The sequence below is a fragment of the Anarhichas minor genome, unplaced genomic scaffold, assembly GCF_050575085.1.
Source record: "Anarhichas minor isolate MPS153535 unplaced genomic scaffold, ASM5057508v1 ptg000136l, whole genome shotgun sequence".
Lineage (NCBI taxonomy): Eukaryota > Metazoa > Chordata > Actinopteri > Perciformes > Anarhichadidae > Anarhichas > Anarhichas minor.
The window spans coordinates 10,657,172-10,681,347 of record NW_027466582.1 but is presented as its reverse complement, the minus strand read 5'-3'; the positions used below and the strand labels follow the sequence as shown (position 1 = coordinate 10,681,347).

The 24,176-nt window shown below is 40.9% G+C and overlaps 2 protein-coding genes across 4 annotated transcripts in view; both read left to right on the top strand.

Moving 5' to 3' along the window:
- Positions 1–4,959, top strand: part of gphnb (gephyrin b) — an 83,867-nt gene extending 78,908 nt beyond the window's left edge. For all 3 annotated transcript variants that reach the window (XM_076084620.1, XM_076084617.1, XM_076084619.1), the window contains 6 exons: positions 529–616; positions 935–1,008; positions 1,163–1,227; positions 1,353–1,456; positions 2,751–2,847; positions 3,660–4,959. In XM_076084620.1, the coding sequence (XP_075940735.1) occupies positions 529–616; positions 935–1,008; positions 1,163–1,227; positions 1,353–1,456; positions 2,751–2,847; positions 3,660–3,793 (562 nt within the window). In that variant the 3' untranslated portion in view covers positions 3,794–4,959. The remainder of the gene's footprint in view (positions 1–528; positions 617–934; positions 1,009–1,162; positions 1,228–1,352; positions 1,457–2,750; positions 2,848–3,659) is intronic.
- Positions 4,960–11,247: 6,288 nt separating this feature from the next.
- pals1b (protein associated with LIN7 1, MAGUK p55 family member b) lies at positions 11,248–24,070 on the top strand. The gene is made up of 13 exons (XM_076083908.1): positions 11,248–11,728; positions 12,845–13,053; positions 15,953–16,030; positions 17,964–18,071; positions 18,596–18,757; positions 19,202–19,279; positions 19,364–19,547; positions 20,910–20,978; positions 21,148–21,219; positions 21,830–21,991; positions 22,288–22,490; positions 22,705–22,815; positions 23,069–24,070. The coding sequence occupies exons 1-13, from the start codon at positions 11,377–11,379 to the stop codon at positions 23,243–23,245; spliced, it is 1,965 nt and encodes a 654-aa protein (XP_075940023.1). The 5' UTR covers positions 11,248–11,376; the 3' UTR covers positions 23,246–24,070.
- The last annotated feature ends 106 nt before the right edge of the window (positions 24,071–24,176 follow it).

The following is a 24,176-nucleotide window of genomic DNA, read 5'->3' as shown; positions in this document are numbered from 1 at the left end:
GTACACGCAGTTTCCCCCTGCTGTATCTTTCTCCCCCCTGAGCAGCTGCTGAGCGGCCAGTTGAGAGTAGTGAGGAGTCAGCAGTCAATCACGGCATAAAACAGTCAATTAAAAATATGTTATCAAAAAGTTTGAATCACTGCGACCACAAGAGGTCCCTGAGCATACAGTCGTAAATAAGAACAAAAAATATTCAGCTGATGGGTCCAACAGTATGCGAGATGAGCAGTGGACAGACACAGAGATGTACACACACTCACACACATGCAAATGACCAGTTACATAAGCTCCTGACAGAGTTAATAATAATGTTCATCATCTTCCTATACTACCTCCAAAACTAACTCTCTATTATCCTTTTCCCTCCATTATTTCCTCTTCTGTGAGTTGGTGGTTAACGTGTGTGTGTGTGTGTCTTTGTGTGTGTGTGTGTGTGTGTGTGTGTGTGTGTGTGTGTGTGTGTGTGTGTGTGTGTGTGTGTGTGTGTGTGTGTGTGTGTGTGTGTGTGTGTTTCTCTGTGCCCCACAGCCCCGATGACCTTCTCAACGCTCTGAATGAAGGCATCAGCCGAGCTGATGTCATCATCACCTCAGGAGGAGTGTCCATGGGAGAGAAGGTATCATTGCGGAACATAAAGCACACACATCCAATCATGGCATTGTGTTTTACTGACACCTTGTGGTGGACGGGGGGAACGACCATCTTTATTTGAGAGTAAATGATGATAAAAGCACCAAAACTCAGATACTTATAACTTCTTACTTATTTGATTGTTTGGTTTTTATTGTATTTTATATTCTAGGTGATCTCCAGTAGCTACCCACACAAATGCAAAAGTATTTTAAAACTTTACTATTTGGTGAAGGTCGGATTTTTTAATGTATTGCTCTTTTGTGTTTTTTTGAATGTTTTTTAATTTCAATGTATTTTTTAGGACTACCTTAAGCAGGTGCTGGATATTGATCTTCATGCTCAGATCCATTTTGGTCGTGTTTTCATGAAACCAGGGTAAGAAAATGACTTTGTTCTCATACAACTTTTCACACTTTAGCTATCAAGTGCTCAGCAGACATTTTAAATAGATTAAATACCAGATGTACATTTACAGCAGTGTTGCATAAAACGGCAAAATGTACTAAAATGTTGTTTTTTCTTTTTTTAGTCTCCCAACAACATTTGCCACCTTGGACATGGACGGTGCTCGCAAACTAATCTTTGCCCTCCCAGGTAGTGTGTGAAGTTGAGAGAAAGAGTGATTCACTCCGCTGTTTCCGAGGAGGTGTTTCTCATATATTTCTCTCTCTTTTCTCTTTTCGCTGTCCTCTCTCTGTCCGTCCGTCCGTCCGTCCTAGGAAACCCCGTGTCCGCTGTTGTCACCTGTAATCTTTTTGTCATCCCTGCCTTGAGGAAGATGCAGGGCATTTTGGACCCTAGGCCCACCATCATCAAAGCGAGGGTAGGATGCACAGGGCAAACCAGGAAAGCCTGACTCTCTGGCCAAGACACACAAAGTCAAAGTTCATCATCTGTTGAGGCCCTGGTGGTTACAAGAAGTGGTTTTTTTTTTCTGTTTAATGACCAGACACAAGGTCTCCACTGAGGTCAAAAAAGGTAGAAAGACCAGTCTCTGTATGCAAAAAGATCCTTTCTCTTCCCATATGTGAACATTTGAGTGTAGATGCAACAGACTGCAACAGAGAAGACACATTACAGATGCACTTAAGTTCCAGGGTGTATCGTTGCAGTCCATTGCATCTTAACTCATGACTTAATACTATTTTATTCATCCGTTTGATACATATTTATGACCATTAAGTTCTGCTTTGACTTGGCAGAGGAAGCAATCACGGGCCGACACTGACCTGAAGGCCTGCTCCCTGGTCATGAATATTCATAATTGTAGAGCAAGAAAAATCGTAATGATATCAACAGCCGCAGATTGTGCCTCCAACTAGCATCATCAAGTGAGAGGTCTGGTCGCTTGCCACCATGGGTGCTATCCAGAGAGCTATGTTACATAACGTGCTGTTATAGAGCAGTTAGAAATCAACTTGAATGCATTACTGCCACTTAGTGGTGGGACCGATGGCCTGGAAGCACAGGTGTAGCCGGATAATGACCCTCAGCAGATGGCATCAGACTCAGGTCAAACTGGAAAAAACGTTGAGTATGGTTTAAAAATGCAAAAAAAAAGGTGTTTGACAGAATTTGGGTGGGCAGATAGCCTTTTACCCATGTTAATTATATTTAGTTGATAGTCCAGATCTGGGATTTTTTCCATTTTTTTAGCCACAGTTACTGTGCTGCATTCAAGTGCTGGAATAAAAAGTTAGATATCAAGGACTTCTCTAATTCTGGCAGAAAATCAAACCTTTACCACATGCTAAACAAACATGTAATGCGTCTAAAAGCTTTCCGGGAATTTTTTGGCACACATTCACCCACTTCCAAGGTGCAGGGAAGAGGCCTGTCATGTGGGTCATGAGTCCAAAGACAGTCTGCAATCCATCATGAAACCTACTGTTACTTTAGTCTTTGTTGCTGCCATAATAGTGAGGTTTGCAACATCCGACAATACAATGAGTTCCAGGGTTCTCAGAAATAATCTGCCAATTTAGTATTATGTTTCTGCACTATATGAAATTACTCTCGACAGTAAATCTTTATGAATTACAGACAAATACCCACGGTGATGAAGAAAACTTGTTGACATACATCATTATAATTTACGTTGTATGTTATTTCTCTAGTTGTCTTGTGATGTGAAGCTAGACCCTCGCCCTGAATACCACCGCTGCATTCTGACATGGCATCACCAGGAGCCTCTGCCGTGGGCACAGAGCACAGGTACCAGCACCAAAGCCGGTACAGTACTGTGAAGGATTCTGTCTGACAGCCACACATCTCAATCAGACTCTCATTTGTTCACTGGTTGACAGCATCATTTATTTAATTTACCGTTCCCTGTCTAGCAAGGAATCCAAGGATTAAAAAACAAAAAACAGATTTATGGAATCATTTTTAGGCATGCAGTTTTTCACAATTATGAGTTCATAAAATACTCAAAATAAACATTCTGACTCACTGAATTGCAATTACTTCATATAATCATGTCCCTCACATTTTTTCTATGCAAATATTTTGGTTCATTTTTGGGATATTTTAAAGTTGATATCCGCCAGAAAAGGAAACACCCATCTGTTAGAGAGGGCACCACGTGGACCAGGAGGGAGTCTTTTGCTGCATGTTGTCTCTTCTCTCTCCTTTCCAGACTATCTCTCTCCTCACTATCTAATAAAGGCAAAATAGCCCCCAAAAAAAATCTTGTGCACTCAGTGCATAGTGGCAGTTGTAACCTCAGTAGATGTTCATAAGGGTAGATTGATTACATCTGTTACTCTATACACACTGTTACACACTGGAAGTATACATTATTCCACACCACAACCACCTTAGGTTCACTGATTAGAGCAACTGGCCACTGTAGTATTTTAATATTAGCCAGTTTGACAATGAAAAATATGATAACAAACGGCAAACTTAAGAGAATGTGTTAACCATTGTAATAAATGACGGTATGAAACTGTAAAATGCAAACTCCCAATTTCCTTCATGGGTTGAATTCTTATACAAAATATGTTGTCCTCTCTCTGCTGCAGGGAACCAGGTGAGCAGCAGGCTGATGAGCATGCGCAGTGCTAACGGGCTCCTGATGCTACCTCCGAAAACAGAGCAATACGTGGAGCTGCACAAGGGCGAGGTGGTTGACGTCATGGTCATCGGCCGGCTATGATGTCATCACGGGGGGACGGAGCGTCGGCGTCATATAGCGAGGGTTGGAATGGGTGGTTCACGGTGCATGTCCACATATCATTGACTATTCTGTAATATGCAACGGCACAGCTAGTTTTTATTGATTTGGATAACGTTGAGGTATAGTCAACATCTTGATCACAACCTAGATACATATGAAAAAAATTAATTTAAAAAGATTATAGTATTTCAAACAAAGAAAATATAACTTTTAATGAAAAAAATCTAATTATAAAAAGAGATTTATTCTGTAATATATTATTATGATTATTCTTATTATTATTATCATTATTCTTCTTATTATCATTATTATATTAAGGCAACTTCGTTCCTTTCATTGCAATTGCTTTGTGTGTTCAATGCTAGACCTTATCTATAGCAGTAGCATTTTAATAGACAGCTGTAGGTGCCTGCCAGGACAAAAAAAGAAAATTATTATTTTCTCATCTTTAGTGGAAAAAAATAATCAGTTTTTTGAAAATGAAGAAAACATTGAGGAAGACTCCAGATTTCCCATGGTGCTCAGCTAAAAGGAAGAGGGGGCACATCAAGACCACTTCCTCTTTTGAGCGCCCATCAAGGTGACACTTCTGTTTTTCTCTCATTAGTATGCATCATAATGGCTTCACAAAGAGCTTTGCTTGTTGTTTATCTTGTGAGTCTTGTTTATGTGCGCAGTGCCAAATGCCTGGGCAGGGAAGAGGTGATGTTGGGATGGGGAGGTGGGGGGGCACAACCCAGTCTGCCCAGACCCTGAAGCTTCCTTATATTCACGGTGACCGGGTGTAAACTTTGCCCCAAACCCCCCCAAGGGGCGAGCTTAACCTGGGAAAAATAATCTTTTATTTGATCAACTATTTAAGAATAAAAAAAGAAATAAAAGAAGCAGCTTCTTTAAGTGCTGACAGCCTTTTTAACCAACTTCACAAAAAATGTACAGAAAAAAAATAAGAACCATATTGTACAGATATATGTGACCAGCACTCCTAAGGAAATTATTAAGCAATGAGGAGACATTGAACAACGCTGTACTATAACATTTTCTGTAATGATATGAAACTGATGAAAGAGACTAAGATAATAAAAATCCTTGATCATTATGTAAAAAAAAAGTTCTTGTTGGGTTTCCTTTTTTAATAAAATATATCTAAAGAAAAAACAGTGATTTTCTTCTTTGGTACTAAGAGTTTGGTAGACGGCCTAAAGTTTAGAGAAGTGCATGAATTATGAATGAATGAGTAACATCTTACCTTCCATAGCAATCATTGTCGAGGTCCATGTGGATACAGTTTGCAAATGTGAATGTGTTTTAACTGCATTAATATGAAGGTTTTCTAAGATATACTGAGAAAAAAATCCCTCAAAAGTAAGTGACTCAAGTACTGTATTAAGTACAGTTGCATCTTTATTATAGAAGGACATGTTGTATTTATTCTTTTCTCCACTGCATGTATTTGGTAACTGTAGTTATTTCTCAGATTCACGTTTTACATGAAAAGCTTCTAAAATGCAATGATGTTTGAATATGAATCCAGTGATTTCCATCCTTTTTACAACCTCGTCCAAACAAAAGCAGTGTCTCGGTTGGGCCCCTTGTCAGAATGTTCTGTCTATCAGTTGTTGGCCTCTCCACCTTCCCCTCTAAACTCCTCACATGGTTTCATTTAAAGGTATGAGTCTCAAAGAGCTCTGTTTCGTTTTCTTTGACGGCACCTATGGCTATAAGCGGTAATTGCAGGTGTGTTTTTGGATCGCACTTCCCAGAGATACAAATTCTGGAATGTCACCCAGTTCATATTACTGCAAATACAAGATCTTACAGCAGTGGGCCATAGGCTCAATTACCAGTGTGTTACCTCATTTGGCAAAAGATAGTGATTTACAGACATTTTTTCAAATGAAAATCTTTGAGATTATTATTTTGAAGAACTGTTCATGGCCCAAAGACGTCAAATCATCCAATATTTCACAAAACAGATTTATGTGAATGAATATAAATTTGTATTTAAATAGTTTTTCATTGTTTTCTATCTCATTAATTATCTCATGACCCCCCCCAAATTATTCTTGTGACCCTAGGGGACCCGACCCATAGATAGAGGATCCCTGCACATATTAGTTACAGCGAGTTTTAAGTACTTCTACTGCAGAACAAGTACTTAGGCTTCTAATATTTTGAGTATATTTTCACTTCATTCACCACTGCTTCTTAGATGAACAAAGAAACAAAGCTGCATTTGAATGAAGCACTGCAAAGCAAAGGGGATTTTAACTGTCTTTCTTTCCAGGAAGGTAAGTATTTAAGAATCGGGTACTGGCAGGAGAGAGCCTAATGAGGAAAGGAGGTTAAGCGCAGAGGTGTCAGAAAGGATTAACCTAATAGAAAATACAGCAGGAAAAAGGGCCGCTCCAGGCTTTGGTGTAGATATTTCTGAGGCTGCATGAGATTAGACAGTTTCTGTTCTGCTCTGCCAGGTGAAATGACAGTAGATCCCATTAGTTGGTGATGATTAATAATGCTGTGACGAGAACTTATTTAAATTCATCTTTGTGAATGGGTTGAATGTAAAGGGATCAGTGTGGAGATGACTGTACAGAATAACGGCAAATACTCTCTACCCTCAATTGCAATAAGTGTATTTTATTTATTAGAGGATACAGAGACAGAGTACACAACAGGTTTGCCAAGCATTTCATCTGAATTGCTCTTTGAGTTTCAAATTTTCCAAGAAATACTTCAACTTACTGAGGCCATTGGGATAAAAATTTAAATGGATGGCAGGATAATTAGTGATAATTTCGGGTCTGCATGCATGAGAAGGCAGGAATTGTCCCATCCCATTTGGCCAGCTCTTCTTTAAAGCTTTATGATATTTTCACTAAATTAAATATTCAAACCCAAATGTTTTTTGTGGCTGTATAGCTGACCACTCCATCACATGGAAATCTTTCTTTTTATTATTTTGTGCATTTTAAGCTTGACATATTTGGTATCTTTGTGATCTTAGTGAAGTGCTGTGGGTTTGAACGATGTTTATCTTCATATTTTGCACTGTTTAAAATGATGTTTTCATATAATGCATCGGTAATTATTACAAAGGCTATTCATAATGAGTGGTCTTTTACTTTTAGTTTCAGTATTTTCTTGATTTCTGTACTTTTGCCTAACAGAGTAGCTTTTACTTTTACTTAAGGAAAATTACTACTTTTACTTTACTTTCACCACTAGTTATCACAATTGTCAGAAAGCAAATACGTACATTTACTCCAGTATTGTACATTAATACTATTTTGAGGTACTTTACTTGAGTAATTCCATGTTAAGCTACTTCATAGTTCGGAGGGAAATTTCACACTTTTAACTCCACTAGATTTATTGACAAAAAAAGTTACTGGTTTCTTTTTAGATTCAGGTTATTATTGATAATAATAATCAAATAGATATAAACATGCTGTATTATTGTAGACTAAACTACCTGACAGTCTATAAAGTAATCAAAACAACCACTACCTTCACCAGCTGCAACATTAAAGTGATGCTTTCACATTAATGCACCTATAACCTCAATTCCATTGTCAATGTTGTTGTATAGGTTTATGTTCATATATATACAATATATATATATATATATATATATATATATACTTTTGGATATATATTTATATGTATATTGTACATAGTCATTAAATGTTTATACTTACATCTGTTCTACTTTCTTTGTTGTCCGTGTTTTATTTTTTACATTTTTCTTGTGTATTTGTATACTCTATGTATGTACTTTGTGAGCAAAGTGAAAACCGGAGTCAAATTCCTTGTATGCGTAGGCATACATGGCCAATAAAGCTGATTCTGATTCTGATTCTGATAACTATAGTCCAATAATGAATAATATTCTGACATGGGCCATTCTGAATGATGTGTACTACTTTTAGTACTTTATATTGATGCTAATAGTTAGGTAGTTATAATTAAGTAAGTACAGTTGTTGTTTTTATATTATGGTATTGTTTCTTTTATTGATCATCTGTGAAGTTTAGGCCCACTAGTTGTGGGAGATGTGGTCATCATCATCATTATCATCATGTGGTCACCACGTGTCTGGCAGTGGGGGGGCGCTGTGGAGCCGCAGTGTTGCCAGGGAGACGACTCAAAACACCAGGCTCAGTTTCACAGCAATGGCCACAAGTGTCCCGAGCACGGGGTCCCGACTCTGCCTGGACAAAAGTCACTGCAGCGGCTGAACGCGATCCTGTGAAGACCGGGGGAGAGACCTCGCGCTTCGCCTGACCGTCAATAAAACACACTTTACCAGAGGTTTGGATTATGGAGTAATAACCACTTCTTCTTCTTCTTCTTCTTCTTCTCTGAACCCACTCATCCGTCTGTATTTAAAGTGGTGAGTAAACGCAGTCTGTTACGGGACAGCTAACCTAACCGTTAAGCTACGCAGTTAGCGGCACCAGGCTGCTAAGCTAAATTGGCTTCTGTTGTTAATACAAGTTCAATTATACTCAGTAGGATGAACAGCAGCGTGTTTCTGAACGTATGTCTGCTGTTGCTGGTGTTGTATGAATGTGCTACATCGTTGCTCTTTCGTAAAGTTGCACTAAACGGATATCTGTTTCCACACAATAGGATAAAGACCGTAATTCCCCTTGTGACTCCGTGAAATCCGTCCCACTAATGATGCCTTCATTTAAAGTTGCCTCAAACCAAGCCGGCTGACGTTAGTTTATAAAACAACATGACTAAAGAATGATTTCTATTTTCACTCTCAAAGTGTATGCACGTGAGCTAGTTAGCTAATTAATTAGAGATCTGGCGTTGGAGGGTAAACCGACCGAAGCTCAGTTTACGGTCACTATCTGTCATTTACGTAACTTTTTGTGATACACCTTACTTTTATGATAATTAGGTCAAGCCATTAGCATGAAGGGTTTATTTGTCTTTATCTATAACTGTGTATATTTGTATGTTTCTGTGAAATCTCCCACTGGGACAATAAATCAAAATCTTAGTTTGGAATAAATTACATTAGGACATAAATTGAGAAATGCATCACTATTTGTAAATAGCCTTTACAAGACTGCTTGTATTACGTATGCCAGCGTAGGACATGCCCCTGTCATAATTAACAGCATATTCCAGATCTTTCAACCATATCTCCTCGAGCCTTGAGCGGATACGTACCACTGGAGTTGTTTTCAACATGCATTGTTTGGCACACAAGTCAAGTTGCAGCACTGTTATCAGAGGAATATCACACATTTGCCTCAGGGGGGGCTTCACAATCTGTACAACATAGGACACCCTCTGTCCTTGGACCCTGGCATTGGATGAGGAGAGCAACTGAGGAGGGATCTCTCTCCTAGGAGGGACAGGCATGCAATTGATGTCATGTGTACGGAATAAACAGCATAATGAGAAACACAGGGGAGGAAATTCTAGCACCATTACTCATAAATTCAGTATTTTATATTTTTGGGCATCCAGTGTCTACTTTTCAATTAGAGGGCTTGCCGATATGAGCTTGAATGTCACTATCTAATTTGAAATCACATGACATGATTCGCTCTTATTTAATTTGTCACCATCCCTGTAATCTTGTAAACTTTCTCCACATATCTTACTGACACCAAACTGTTGGTATTGCGTGGTTTGTTTATGTCAAGGGGGGTGTGCGCGCTTCCATTCCTTCTCATTCGTCTACACAAGTCCCTTCTGTCTCTCCCTTCCCAGCATCCCTCCCAGTGCTGTTGTGGCCACCGAGCTAGACTAGGGCATGAGATCCCAGGCTTAATTAAGCCCACAGGAACAGATGGCCCGCTGGCAGTCTTTGCTGTTTGTCAGCCGTGCACCGCCACTCTAAACGTAGCTAAATGCTTCCGCATGGGGAGGGGTTCAGGAGCTTGGTCCAGGAGCCGGGGGATAGACCTGCCAAATGTAATTAGCTGTGGGAAGTAGGTAGAAGAGGGGGAGGGATGCATGAGCTAGCAGGTGTCATGTGTGTATGACTGACTATATGCCAAAGGTGGCTCTTAGTGACAAAGCCATGTTTATCCTTATGGTACTTGAGGTTTTTCCTTCATCCACACAGAATGATGTGTTTAAATGTTAGGCCTAAGTAGTAATAAGGTCAAACGTGTAAGTTCAATTTCTCAATTCTGGTTCCAGGAAATATGCAAATGTTTGTGTCAAGCCTACAATGTGTTTACCTCACAGCAGGTTTAGAGAGAGAGAGCACTACCTAAGCCTCTGCATGGTATTTCAACTAAAGCTAATGTCATTATGTGAAAAATAAAGCCAGGCTTTATAAATAGCCTTATTTGTGGCCTGCAGGGAACACTTTCACTCCTCACTCAACGGTTTTCTGTTCTAGAAGATAGATTACGTTTTTTTTCACACACACTGAACTAACATAGACTTCAAGTGAATACCTCCCAATTATACTATAGAATTTGGCGAATCCAGATTAATACACAAATAATACTTAAATAGATAGAGAGATCAGGTAGTAGCCTAGTAGTTGTGTGTTAGGCATCGCATTTAAATGCAGTATTTTTATTTGGGCATCCGTTATCGGCTACAGATGGTTGAACTGATGGGATTTCAGGTGGCTGAGGCCAGAGAGCTTTCCATGTTAGGAGTTAGATTAGTGGTGCGATAGATGAGACGAGGTAGGAGTAAAGTTGTCCCCTATACATTAGGACTGGGTAATATGGCCAAAATATCCTGTCACGATGTAGGTAACTTCATACCTCAATAACGACGTATATCATCAAAAATACGAAAGCCATTTAAAATAGTAACATTTAAAGAAAAGCTATATACATGTATTATAATGTATATAGTCATCTATTATGATAATGATTGCTTTCTTTGCAAACCATGAACATATTTTGAAAATTAAAATGAACCCAGATTCGCCCTTCAAGGCCTCTAAAGTATAACAGAAAAGAGAATGTGATGGCAGCTAAGGCTCCAGAGTCCTCCGTTATATTTTCAGTATTGTAAATTAAGCTCTGTCGAACTGGTGCGCATCTTTTTTGTCAATGATATCGGGGTTGGAAATACATTTTCCCACCTGTCACTGTGGCTGGTGGATTCCACAATCTACCAGCTAGGCTAGTGAGTGAAGCAAATCTGGCTGCCACTTGCCACATTTGGCGAATTTCAAACCCTGAATGACACCTTTCACCTTCTGTTTATGATTAATAATGTGATAAAAAGAGACAGCCAAGAAGTGATTTTTTTTAACCTCCTCTAATAAAAGAAATTGTACAAAAAGGTTTGCCATCCTTAAAAAGAAAAGACCTGACTTTGTCCACCATGTAAACACTTATATATAAAGCAAAGTTAATGAAAAATGCTGAAGATAACAAAGGAAATACATTTTAACTCTCTGTTTGTATTTCAGGGTGACAGATCACGGAGAGAACATAAAGGACGTCCTCCGCTGGCATGCTATGGCCTCTGTTTTGAGCAGTGTCTCATAGTACTCGAGCAGATCTCAGTAAACACTGGGGTGGTTTGAGCTGTATGCTGCTGCAGCAGGGGCGATCATGTCCCATATGAACGGTTATGTGCAAGAGGCCTCTGGTCAGGCCAAGAGCCACAGGGAGAGGGCAGTGGACTGTCCAGGGGACGAAAGTAGCCTTGTTAAATCTCCACACTCCAGTGCCCACATGGAGAGGATTCAGCACTACCAGGAGGAGCTTAAGAAGAGGAGAGAGGAGGACAGCAGGGGGAAGCATGACATCGACCCCAATGCTTCACTGAGGCTCAAGAAGCTGTCACAGAACCCCAAGGTGGGCATTGACAATCCCACCTTTGAGGGAAAGGAGAAGGTCACCAAAGACACGTTCCTCCAGGATCCTGTAGCTGGTGAGTTGAGAGGGGAGGAGGGCAGAACGGGTTAGAGGGTCTTTACTGTGGTGTGAAAGGATGGAAGGAGGAAAGAAGGCCACAAAGGAGGGCAGCAATCTAGACTTCAGAGAACACGAGGGAGTAAAAGAAAACAAAAGGAGTAAAATAATGACTATTGAGGGCACAGAGCAGAGGGCTGTAGCGGAGGAGGGTTGTGTGATTTAGGGGCTGTCTAGTTCCACCGGTTAGGGACTTGGTCCTGTTGTCACAGGAAAATAACATTTATGATTAATTATACTAATAATACAAAAGGGTATTACATGTGTCCACAACATATTTGTTGTGTGCACAACTCATCAATGTGTGTGAAGAAATAGAGTGATTGTGTACTCGAATTAAATGGAAAAAAATTAGCTCATCATTATATCAGTCACTTTTACGTAAATAGTTGAATTTACTTCATCACCTCTGCCACGGAGGTTATGTGTTCGGTTTGGTTTGTTTGTCAGCAGGATTAAGGAAAAACCATTGGACCGATTTTCATGAAACGGTGGAAAGAGCGTAGCATGGGCCAAAGGAAGAACCCATTACATTACGGAGCGGATTTGAATCAAAGGGCAGATTCACACATTATTTTCCCCACATGGAAACAACCTTGTTGGAGGTCTGCACGCTCCGAGGGGCCCTTCTAGTTGCAAAGAGTGTCTAGTGAGAGCAGAAGTGAGTGTTGATTTTCATGCAGAAGGTTCTGACATCTTTGATAGTCTATATGCAGCAAATGACATACATCAGATCTGTTTCTTCTAAATACAGTGATGTTTTGAATGCACCTGTTGGAAAGGTGTGGACAGGCAGGCAATACACCTCTACACCTCAGAAAGCAGTGAGGTAGAATCTGGGTGACTCAAGAGACTCAATAAACTAAATATGTTCGCGCCTCCCAGAGTCATGAAAAGCTCTTCATTAAATTCTTAAATATGGACGTCTGCATATCATATGAAGCTCCTTTCTCTTTGACATAACAACTTCACACCTAATTTGCAAAAGCACACACATGACTCTTAGCATTTTGACTATTCCTGAATTATGAGATGGAAGACACGCCCCTGTGTTTCTCTGTATTGCCTCTGTACTGTTCCCTCACTGTCTCTACCTCTTGCTCAGAACTGGCGGAGTTGTTGCAGGCTCTGAAGTGGGCGCATCACTGCCTGACTGATGCGCAGAGCCAGCAGGATGTGGAGCTGATCATGCAGCTCCTTGCCAAGGAGGACTTCAAGAATGCCTACACCATCTACATTGCCGTATCCCAGCAGATGACGAGAGTCATTCCCACCTCACCCCTCACGGCACAAGCAGAAGATCTCTGCCAGGAGGTACCCATAATGGTCATTCCGAAACAACTGAAAACTATCGGTTCAAGTTAACGTAGTTTACACTGCTGCGTCTTATAGTTTGTTAACAGCTCCAGGAGAAACTGAATCGGGGGAAAATAGACAAACTTGTACCCAGAGTAATGAATAACTCACTTTAGATTTTAGAAATGTTTTAAGCATGCCACAACATCTATTCTGTAGCTCATGAGACGAGCAGTAGTGGAGTAGTAAGAGGTGGCAGTTTGTGCATTCAGGCATAAACACGCTGAGATTGTATTTGCCAATTTGTGTTTTGGACCACATTAAGCCTATTTTCAGAGGCAAGTACCTCTGCGGGTGAAGTATCTGAACAGACTCAATGAAGCATGAAAAATCTTTGCTTCTGGTGATGATTAATTTAAAAAAAGGCTGCCCAGAAGACAGCCATGCCAGTCTGAAGAATTATAAAATGTAAATTGTCTTGTGGTTATAACAAGGTGAGTGAAAACAAAAATGAGGCATTTGTTGGATCCCGGGCCGTGCATGGAAATAGAGTGTGCTGGGAATTGAAAAGAGGCAGAAGAAAGAACAAATGATATTGGAGAATTAGGGAGAAGAGAGGGTGAGATGACAGGAAGATGGACCACGAAGGAAAGGGAAGAAGGCATTAACTATGACAGTGCTGACTCCTGAGCCCCCCCCCCCCCCCCCCCCCCCCCCCCCCCTGTACAGAGAGTGACAGAGAGCAAGAAACCATCCCAGTATTCAGGTTTGAGTAGGTGGGAATGTGACACACTTGACTTCCTCGTTGACAAAACACAAGCCGGTTGTTCCCACTGAAGCAAAGCGACAGTAATTGACTAGTGTCCCTGTGGAGCCCAGCCTCTGCACGTTGACTGTTCGAATGCAGCCACGGTCACACAGAGCTCGGTCCCCGACAGAAATGGTGATATGGTTTGCTGTGAATTAGGTAGAAGCTCTAGACAACAATGACAGGCTACGCCCAGAGTAAGCACTTCATTAGGATTAATGTCAACGTTTGATAGGTGTAGCATGAAAGAATGTAATACAGGCTTTTCAGCGCAGTCAGACTGGTGCGGTGTGATTTTTTTATTTTTTTATTTTTTTTGATGGCAAGATGTGTAAGAGTCAACCTTGTTTTGAGGAAATAGGGTGCTAGAGTTCATTCAGAGGACACCAAGCATTCGGCTACAGAATCTGTATTCCAGTCTTGACAGGAGTTTGAGGATAGAGGGGCTGGGTTACATGATCGGTTTTGCTTCTCTCCCACCAGGCATCACAGCTCCCGAAGTGCTTAACAACACGTAATAGTTTGAGCTGCAGTGTGTCCTAACTAAGTGGCTGTGATGTGTGTCACTCAGTTTGGCTGTCGGGTAAACTAATCTCCCAGCAGCCCATGGTGCTGGCTGAGGCGGCGCAGCACATCGCAGGAAGGAGGGCAGGATCTGGGCGGCTAGAAAAAGAAAGTCCAGCAGCTTACAGCAGCGTGGGTCGAGGCGCAGCGCTGCTGGGGGGGGGGGGGGGTGAAGTGCGTCACCTTGTTAGTGAGGGTTTGATTAGTGTAATGGATGAACTAAGCTGCAAACAGGAGATGAAGAGGAAGAGGCAGAAAGACGGAGTGTCAGAACACCAAAATGCCTTCTGATATGAAGTCCAAGCCGCAAACAATAGCAACTTCCCACTAAATGACAACACAAGAACCAAATGATTAAAATAGAGCCATGTAACATGTTGACGTTTTAATCCTGAACATGCTGTACTGTATTATTAGACAGTTAGTTCTGTTATTATACTATAGGATTACAACAATAGGTATTGGGTCAACCTGGGCTTCGCAACTATGAAATCTGCTCTTCTCAATCTAATAAATAAAGAACAATATTGTCGGGTGTAAGTGTCAGAAAATAAACCCTGTTGGAAAGAGCTAATTTCAGCGAGATGCTAAACACAGTCTCATGAATAATGAAGGGATACAAGTGAAGTAAGATGTGGAAATACAGTTTTCACCAATTGAAGAACCTGTTATACAATTAGAAAACAATGCATGTGAACCACTCATGAGGTTTCTGTATGTTTTGTGTTTGGGATATCTCAACACAAACTGAGTTATGATGTGTCAAATGATGACAGTCTCCCCTGACGTTTGTGCTATTGAATGGATCATTGATCCACTAAAGTCCAAAGAATGCATCCTCTCAGTGGCATTCAATTAAGTGAGGACTTGAGTCACATAGCGTAGGGCCACGTCATTGTAAAAAAAAAATAACTAGTTGGTACAATTTCTTGTCTTACCACGTCAGAAATTCGAAAGCGTTCGTACTTGTTCCAAATGGCCACACTCACCTACGGCTGTAAGACGGCCATCATAGAAAGGGATGATGTCGCGGTTATCGTTAAATACGCTGAATGGAGTCTCACATTCAAGGAAAGTCTCTCCCTGAAGACATTCGGAGTGTTGTACTTGGTTGTTCACATGAAAAGTGAAATAGTTGTGTCACGCATGGGGGAAAAAAAGAGAGCTTGCGAGAGAAGTTCAAGCCCCTGGCTTTCCTTCTCACCTCCACACAGCTGGCCAAGCAGCGCGTGTAGTGAGCGTGAATGTCGTGGTTGTCGGTTCCGGCAAGTTGCAGAGGTTGTCGGTTTCATGATCTATTCCGCCATCCGACAAGCAGTTCTGATGGAGTCTGGCAGCTTTCGACTCAAATCTGACCGAAGTCACAGTTTTAATTAGTTGTCTTAATGTTTAAGAAAGAATACTCGGGTTCTAGTGACTTTAGACTTAAGGGTCTAAATTGGTACTAAACTCTTTTACTTTGTTCTTGACTTTACTTGGTCACCCTGATTATCTCTCTTAGTGTCATTTAGCTCACTGTAGTTCTGTGTCTGTGTTTCTGTTCAGGTCCAGAAGATCCTCCAGTCCAGCCAACATAAGGAGGGTTTGGAGCTCAACGCTCTGCTCACCAATCCTCATCTCCAGGTCAGATGTCAGATCTCAGTTGTGACTTACATTAATAATCAAGGATGGCGCCTTATGGACTAACTAACTAGTAATACCCAGATAATGTGAATACTAGAAATATAAATATTGTTATACTGTACTTCCAGTCCAATAGGGTAATTGTTTCTCTTGCACCTTCAACTGTGATGTCAGACGTCAAGATTTAGTGTATGACAGTCTTTTATAAAAGGAAAGAATAACACTTAGCTGCAAACCAGTTCAAAGGTAATTGGAGGACAGTTTTTCTTAGCGATCATTATACAGACTGAGTTAAAAGGCAGATCAAATGACAGATCGCTCCATAATGATATCTTTAAGGTTAACTAGTCTGTGATTTGCTCCGAATATTGGATCTAGTGGCTGACTCAAGGAAGGCCATTATGTAAATGTGAGCACTAAGCTTTTCCTGAAAGGACCCATGTAAACCCAATAATGAATTATGATTATGAAATAATTGCGACAGGCCTACTGACAAGGTGGATGCTTCTCTTAAATACAGTAATGCTGCCCAGACAGTTACAAAATGTAACTGGTTAAAATGATGTTATTACCTGGTGTAGTACCTGAAACATTACGAGGTTCCTCTTAGGTGAGCCACTTCCTCCATCTTTACAGAAACTATTAGACATCGCAGGTACGAGCAGGCCACTTCCGCCGCTGTGTAAGGAGTCACATTATGAAAAGCCATACACACTTTGGCTTCCTGTGCATCTCTTCAGTGAAACATGAAAAGAATCAAACAGATATTCAAATGACATTGCTTTGAAGTTGCTCTACATTTGTCAGTTTAAGCTTCAGTGATTCTTCTGTTAGAAACAAATGTCGGCACATTATCAGACATTATCATCCATTAGAGAGGCAGCAAGGTGAGGAAAGACCTCAGGTGGATGACGCTGCTGTGATTTTATGGTTGAGGGTTCTCACAGGGGAACGCCAGGGGTCGGAATGTTTGGCCTACATGACTTTGAACTACCAATTTCTCTCATTGCCCTGTTAAGCCCTCCACTGAGCTGGATCCATGTAGCCAGCGGGGGCAATATGATGTGAAGTGAGCCTGCCTTGTGGCACAGAAAGTGGAACAGATTATGTTGTTCTCTGCGGGGAGCAGAGGCTCACAATGTAGTGTACAGGTAAACAACCGCATACCCAAAACTAATGGACAGGTACATGTGTAAGGAGTAAAGGCTCCATTTCATTGTTTTCATCCTTAGAAATAAGAGTTCCTTATTAAAGGCTGAGGTTCTACCCAGAACCATTTGGGGATAAGCCAAAGAACCCTAGCACCTGTATTTCTAAGAGTGCAGGACACGGTTTCTTCGCCAGCGGAGAAGCCAACGGTGTTTGATGATTGATGGTGGTGGATCCTGACTGTTAAATGGAGGTGGAGATTAAGACGGATTGTGTGTACGCCAAAGCTTAGCCCGGCCTCTGCTCTCCTAGGTCCCCTCTCCTGCAGGATAGGGAAACTAATTTGGACCGACGGTTATTAATTGTGGGGCTCAGAGCGCTTGTCACTTTAAATGAAGTAGAGGAGCAATCTCTGTATTATATCTGGTGGGTTTGCTGACTGGTCTTGTTAAAAAAAAGATGGGTTATAGGCAGGCTTCTGGTAGCAGGTGCATGTGTTAAGTATCTTTGGTATCTTCTTCATCCGTTTACACTGTCAAACCACTCGATAAATGTTTGTCATGTTGATTACTTTATTTCCATACCAACCATAGTTGCTATAAAGGACAACATCTATACAATCAGAAGCCTTTCATGCATTCATTCTCTTGAACTCATGCGGCCTCCTCCTTTTATTTTTCTGTCCGTGTTTCTGTCCGTCACGTGTCTGTAAAACCTTTGTATGTCTGTACTGTTTGTCTCTATGTGTTTCTCTGTTTGTTTAATGTGGCAGGCACTGATGCAGGCTCATGACAGTGTGGCGGGGCAGGAAATGGCAGAAGAAAGTTTGACTCAGTACATTGGAGAGACAGTTAAACTGGTGCGGCTGGAGAAGGCCCGTGACACTCCACTGGTGAGACGCCGTCTAATACTACACCTCTGTTATTGCTGTGTACATACAGTATGTCTTTGTGTATTTTCTCACAGCCGAAACAAGGATAGGTGATACACATCCAAAAACCTTAGTTGGTACTGTATGTAACTACAGTACAATGAAAATGTTTGATGAATGATGAACAAAGACATATAGTTGTATGTAATTGTGTTATTTATTGTTGAGTTTTTGTGTGTCCAATAAAAAAGCCTCTACTCTAAGCCTTCACCATGCTCCACACTCACATTTATCATCTGGCTGTGTCAGTGTCAGTGTACCCACAAACCAACAGGGCAGCAAAATGCCTGTCAATGTGAGCTCCAGAGGGAAATTTGAAAGAAATTGGAAAAGACACAATGCTGTTCACTGTATGTGACATATTTCTTTGTATTCAGACTGTTGCCTCTCCTTCTGCTTTTAGACGTGTGTTTCTCTGTTCACTGTTATTTTTAGAGAATATTGTGGATTTCATTTGTGTGTGTGTGTGTGTGTGTGGCCATCAGGGTGCAACAGTACGTAATGACATGGACAGCGTGTTGGTGAGTCGTGTGGTGAAAGGTGGAGCAGCAGAGAAGAGCGGCCTTCTCACTGAGGGAGATGAGATCCTGGAAATCAACGGGACATCTATTCGTGGGAAACATGTCAATGAAGTCCATGACTTACTGGTGAGGACCAGAAGTTATCCGGTAGAAATTGAGTCTGTTACAGCTTTGTTATAGAGTACGCACGGGTGCTTCAAATGTCTATAAATCTAAAATGATATCCATTTAATACTATTAAAGGCATCTGAATGTATTCATAAAGCGGTCCGGTACTTAGACCATCTGTTCCTCCATAGCTGGTGACATTAGGTGTCACCCACAATGCATATCCACCTCTAGATTAATGTTAGTAAGTTTGACAAACATTTATAGCCTTAGAAATTTCATTAGGTGGTTGTTGTTGATAGTGTTTGTGTTTAGACAAAAACACTAAATGCTTTTATTCTGAAAAAATAAAAATAAAAATAGCAGTAAAACAGTGCTCAGATTTTGAGGTAAATACATACAGTAAAAAATATAATGTAATGGAAATGTGATCCCTTCATTGCTTCTCATCTTTTCCGTCAGCAACAAATGCAAGGCACTCTGACCTTCCTCCTCATCCCGAGCTCTCAGATTAAACCTGCCCCACACAGACAGACTGTGGTAAGTCTCTAATGGTGCGTGTGTAAGAACGCATGTTTGCATGCATGCAACGCCAACCTTGACGTTGTAAATCCCGTCCCTTAGATGCACGTACGAGCTTACTTTGACTACGACCCCTCTGATGACCCCTTCGTGCCGTGTCGGGAGCTGGGCCTGTCCTTCCAGAAGGGAGACATCCTCCATGTCATCAGCCAGGACGACCCCAACTGGTGGCAGGCCTACAGGGACGGAGATGAGGACAACCAGCCTCTGGCTGGACTCATTCCAGGTATAGGGATCAGACCAGGGCTGAATACCAATATTCAGTGTGTATATAGATATATAAAAACATAGTTTATTGTTTTACAAGGGCAGATAACTGCAAGGACAAATTGCTACCAATACAAAAAAATCCTCTACTGGTATGGTAAGTTGTTTGATTATGTGTTCATATGTTTTGTTTTATCACTCCACTAAACTACAACACATTGTACTGTATCAACACTAAAACGCATATGGTATGTCTACTTACAATGCATACAGCTGTATATTTTAAACATTCTGTACAGTGCATGTGGCTAAAAGATGTAAGAAAGGGAGCAACAAAGTTGGAGTTACATGCAAATAAGTGTCTTTAACTCACTAAAACGTAACAACACTAAACGTTGGGGGACCAAGTCTGTTTTCAGAACAAGGGCACTTAGTTAGAAAAGGAAAAATGTGCAAATAGATAATAATGCAGAATACATTTGTTGATTAGAAATTGTCCAACCAGTGCACACATTTAGGTGAATATAAAAAATATATAACTATAATCTTACTAGAATATGTCACACACAATTTTTTGTAGACTGTATTAAAGCTTTCTTTAGTTAATTAAATCCCTACAGTCGTCAGCAACAGCCTTGTAACACACAAACAGCATTGTGTGCATGTACTATCATTCAGTAGTGAAACTTAAAAAAGGCTGAACTCTCAGCAGAAAACAGCAATTACAGAGTTAACAGTCTGTAGTACATGAAGGATACACATCTGCATGATAATAACTCTTAAACCTGTGAAGATTACGTTTAACTAAAAACTCTTCTGTCTTTAGATAAATCAAACAATGATACTTGATACCAGCGTATCAATAATTCATAAACTACACAGGACTTCTCATCCATCCCTAGTAATAGTTTTGGATACTGTACAGCCACAGTAAAGTACTGTGAGTAATAAACAGCAAACGCCACCCACAGCACATCAAGCAGATTAACACAAAAACCTAAGAATTATTCGCAATTACTCTCTGACCCATGTCTGTTGTGGCTGGAAGAAAATCAGGTTAAGTAGTGGAAATGGAAAGCGGGGCCTGTTTGTGCCTCTTCCTCAACACGTCTGGAAACAAGAGGAGGATTATGAAAAACAGCTCTAGGCCGAGAGAAGCTTGTTGGTATTTTCTGCAATTTTCCGTTCCTGAGTGTAGCTGTCTAGTGCATGTTTTCCATAAGCTAACTATAGAGACATATTAATGAACACCAACCAAAATGTTCAAATCTGTACATTTTTGAACTCGTATGGGCTTTTAAAATGGAAACTGGGTTTGTGTGTCTATATTTACTTTGAGTTGGAGAGCTGATCTGCGTGACCTTGCTTTTCACTTTTTCAGGGAAAAGCTTCCAGCAACAGAGAGAGACCTTGAAGAAAACTATAACAGACAGGAGTCCAGAGCACCAAGGTAAGCGTGAAATGTGTAAACACGCACTATGTGGTGAGGAAATACAAGATATCATTTAGTTTCCACCCCGACTCACATGAAAATAGTTTGTGGTGTCTAGAAGGTGGCAACAAAGTAAACTGATAAAACCTATTTTAAAGCAAATATTTTTGACTTGTCATTTCTCCAGGGAGGCTTTGGTACGCAAAGAAAAACAAGAGACAGAAGAAGAAGAGCACGACTACCTTGAGCAGAAACATTGGTAGGACTCTTTTTCTTTCTTTTTTCTCACTCTGTTTCTTCAGAACGTTTTTAGAAGTGGGTTGCTGGTTTGAGAATGTGCTCCCTCTTCCTCGCCAACCACTGTTGAGAAGCTGCACCCTTAACCCACAAAACTCCCATTGTCATTTACCACAAGTGAAAGACGACCTCCTGTCCCGGGCAGCTCTCCAAGTGTCCACACATTGTCAGTGTTAACCCTACACATTAGCCGGAGTTGACGCGTCTTGTCGCTCTCGCAGCAGCTTGTCCAGACCCGTGTGTCACAGCTTAGATTAGTCCTGTCTTTACAGACGGGATCAGAGGAGGCACCGACAGGTGCCCAGCAGGTGCCTAAATGGCTTGAAGGGGGATGTGTGATGTTGTTAGCTAACACATAGGAAACGCATATATACTCGATTGAAGGTTGAATATGAAGCAGGACACACAAACGCAGGAATGATAACATAACAGCGTGGTATTATTACCTCTCACCGGCCTCCAAAGAGAGGTCATATCTCACAGATAGTTACAGAACAGCATCCTAAGAACTAGAGAGGATTGTGTATGTTAGTCAAGGGGGTTTCATTATCCCTTCCCAACTGTCTCTTCAGACTACGATGACATCCTGACCTACGAGGAGATGTCACTTTATCACCAGCCTGCCAATCGTAAACGCCCCATTGGTCTGATTGGTCCCACAAACAGCGGTCACGATGAGCTGCGTCGAAGGCTTCTGTCCATCGAACCGGAAAAGTTTGCCGTCGCTGTTCCACGTAAGTCGGCTTCCTGTCTAAGCATGGGGGATATCTGATAATTAATGATTCATCAACAATCCATGATTGCAGATGAGGAACAAAACAAGTGTTTTGTGATTTGACATATAACCTTTCATCACCTGTAACTGCACGAAATTCACAAATTTCTAATGTCAAAACATTTAACTGACAACTTATAAAGTTAGACTATAAGTTAACTAAATACTATTTAGTTTTAACTACGCCAATTGTTACAAAGCAGCTCGAGGAGTTTGGCAATAAATCAAAATGATCTATCCTTCTCCACGGCTCAGACACAACCAGAAACTCCAGGATACATGAGCGGAATGGGCGCGAGTACCATTTTGTGAGTCGGCCTGGCTTTGAGACCGACTTAGCGGCAGGAAAGTTCATCGAGTCGGGGGAATATGAGAAGAACTTGTACGGCACCAGCACCGACTCAGTTCGACATGTCATCAACTCTGGACGCATCTGTATGCTCTGCCTCCACACCAGGGTAGGAGACTTGAGTACTTGTTACTGTCTGGACAATTCCCAACATTGTTTCTGTCTTACACGTTAACTACAAAGCACATTTCATCCCTCTGTCTTGATCAAATTCAGAACATAAATTTAATTGTTTTTACGTAAAGAAGACGCCATAATAGTGCATGGTTTGGTCTTTCCTTCCATTTCATATATTTGCACGTCCCTGTTCTTCCTCTTGTCAGTCACTGCAGGTATTAAGGTCCTCCAACCTCAAGCCCTATGTCATCTTCATCGCTCCGCCTTCTCAGGAACGACTACGCTCCCTGCTGGCCTCAGACGGGAAAACACCAAAGGTACCCGCTGTACAGTGTTGCAAAATGGTATTTCCATATATTGTATTTATCATGGCGCTAATAGTAAAAAAAGGTTGTTTACTCCTGGTCCTCTAAATACACGAACACATTGGAAATAAAAGTATTGCATCGCATGAAACCGATACACAGCTCTCACAATATCAAAGTATTCAAATCATTCAATTAATAAAGTAACAATGACCGTACAAGCCTTTCATATTTACGTCTAAAACGTCTTGTTTTCTTTGCACAGCCTGAAGAGCTGAAGGAGGTTATTGAAAAGGCCCGCGAGATGGAGCAAAATTTCGGCCACTTCTTCGACGCAACCATTGTGAACATGGATCCAGACCAGGCTTTCCACGAGCTGCGCAGGCTGATAGACAAGCTGGACACTGAGCCACAGTGGGTGCCCACCTCCTGGCTGTGCTAGAGGTCACAGGGTTATGACTGGGTCGAATGAGTCAAACAGAAATGAATGTTCCCGGTGATTGACGAATGAAGGATGGACAATGCTGATTGTCTTTGGATTTTCACTTGCACATTCTCCTCGTTTATAGAAGAGGTGATCTTTACCACATGTTGCAGGGATGGACTCTTCCTCACATTTCATTATGTTGGTGTGTGTGTGTGTGTGTCTTTGTGATTTTTTTCCTGTTTGTTTATTGTTTATCTCAGTTTTATGCAAAGTCATTTATCAAACACATAGCAATGTTTCTATCCTATTCGCGATAGTTATTTATAATTGTAAATATATATATTTTCTAGCCAAAAGGATAAAATATTTTATTGATTTTTTTTGTGTGGGCGATATACAACTGGTACACTCGACTTGGAGAGTGTTATTGTCACAATTTTGAAATGGCTTCCTGATAAAGCAGAAAAAAACAAAAGCTGTTTAGGTACGAAACAGAAGAGAAGCCCTTGTGCTCAAAGTGACTGCAGTGTAACGTCTTCCATTCAGTAACACAGATGGAAAAAAAACTGCTGTAACCTGCAGTTTCGAGGCGCTTCCTCAACACCAGTGTCAGTATTATTTTTTTTGTAGTTTCATGTCTCATTTTTCATGTCTCAAATCTAAGGTATTGTCTCTAGCTGGTAATCATTACTATCAGTATATCATGCTGCAAAGCACTCCTGTAATAGTTTCCACCAGTATTGTCTAAATCAGACTCCAACAAATATGGTATTGCTTCTTTGCAGAGAACTTATTGAATCGTAAGCACAATTCTGGAAAAGTGTGAATAAAATCAGATACATATGTGAACGTTGGTAATATTGGTGTTACAAACACTAATGTGTACTAATTCAAACTTTGCAAAGTCCGACCGTAACTAAAAATAATGTGTTAAATGTATCATTCT

Coding starts and splice junctions, on each gene's coding strand:
- pals1b (XM_076083908.1), top strand. CDS start 11,377: ATGTCCCATATGAACGGTTATGTGCAAGAGGCCTCTGGTCAGGCCAAG. Junction 21,992..22,287: donor GTTTGCCGTCGCTGTTCCAC/GTAAGTCGGCTT, acceptor TCCACGGCTCAG/ACACAACCAGAAACTCCAGG. Junction 22,491..22,704: donor TGCTCTGCCTCCACACCAGG/GTAGGAGACTTG, acceptor TCCTCTTGTCAG/TCACTGCAGGTATTAAGGTC.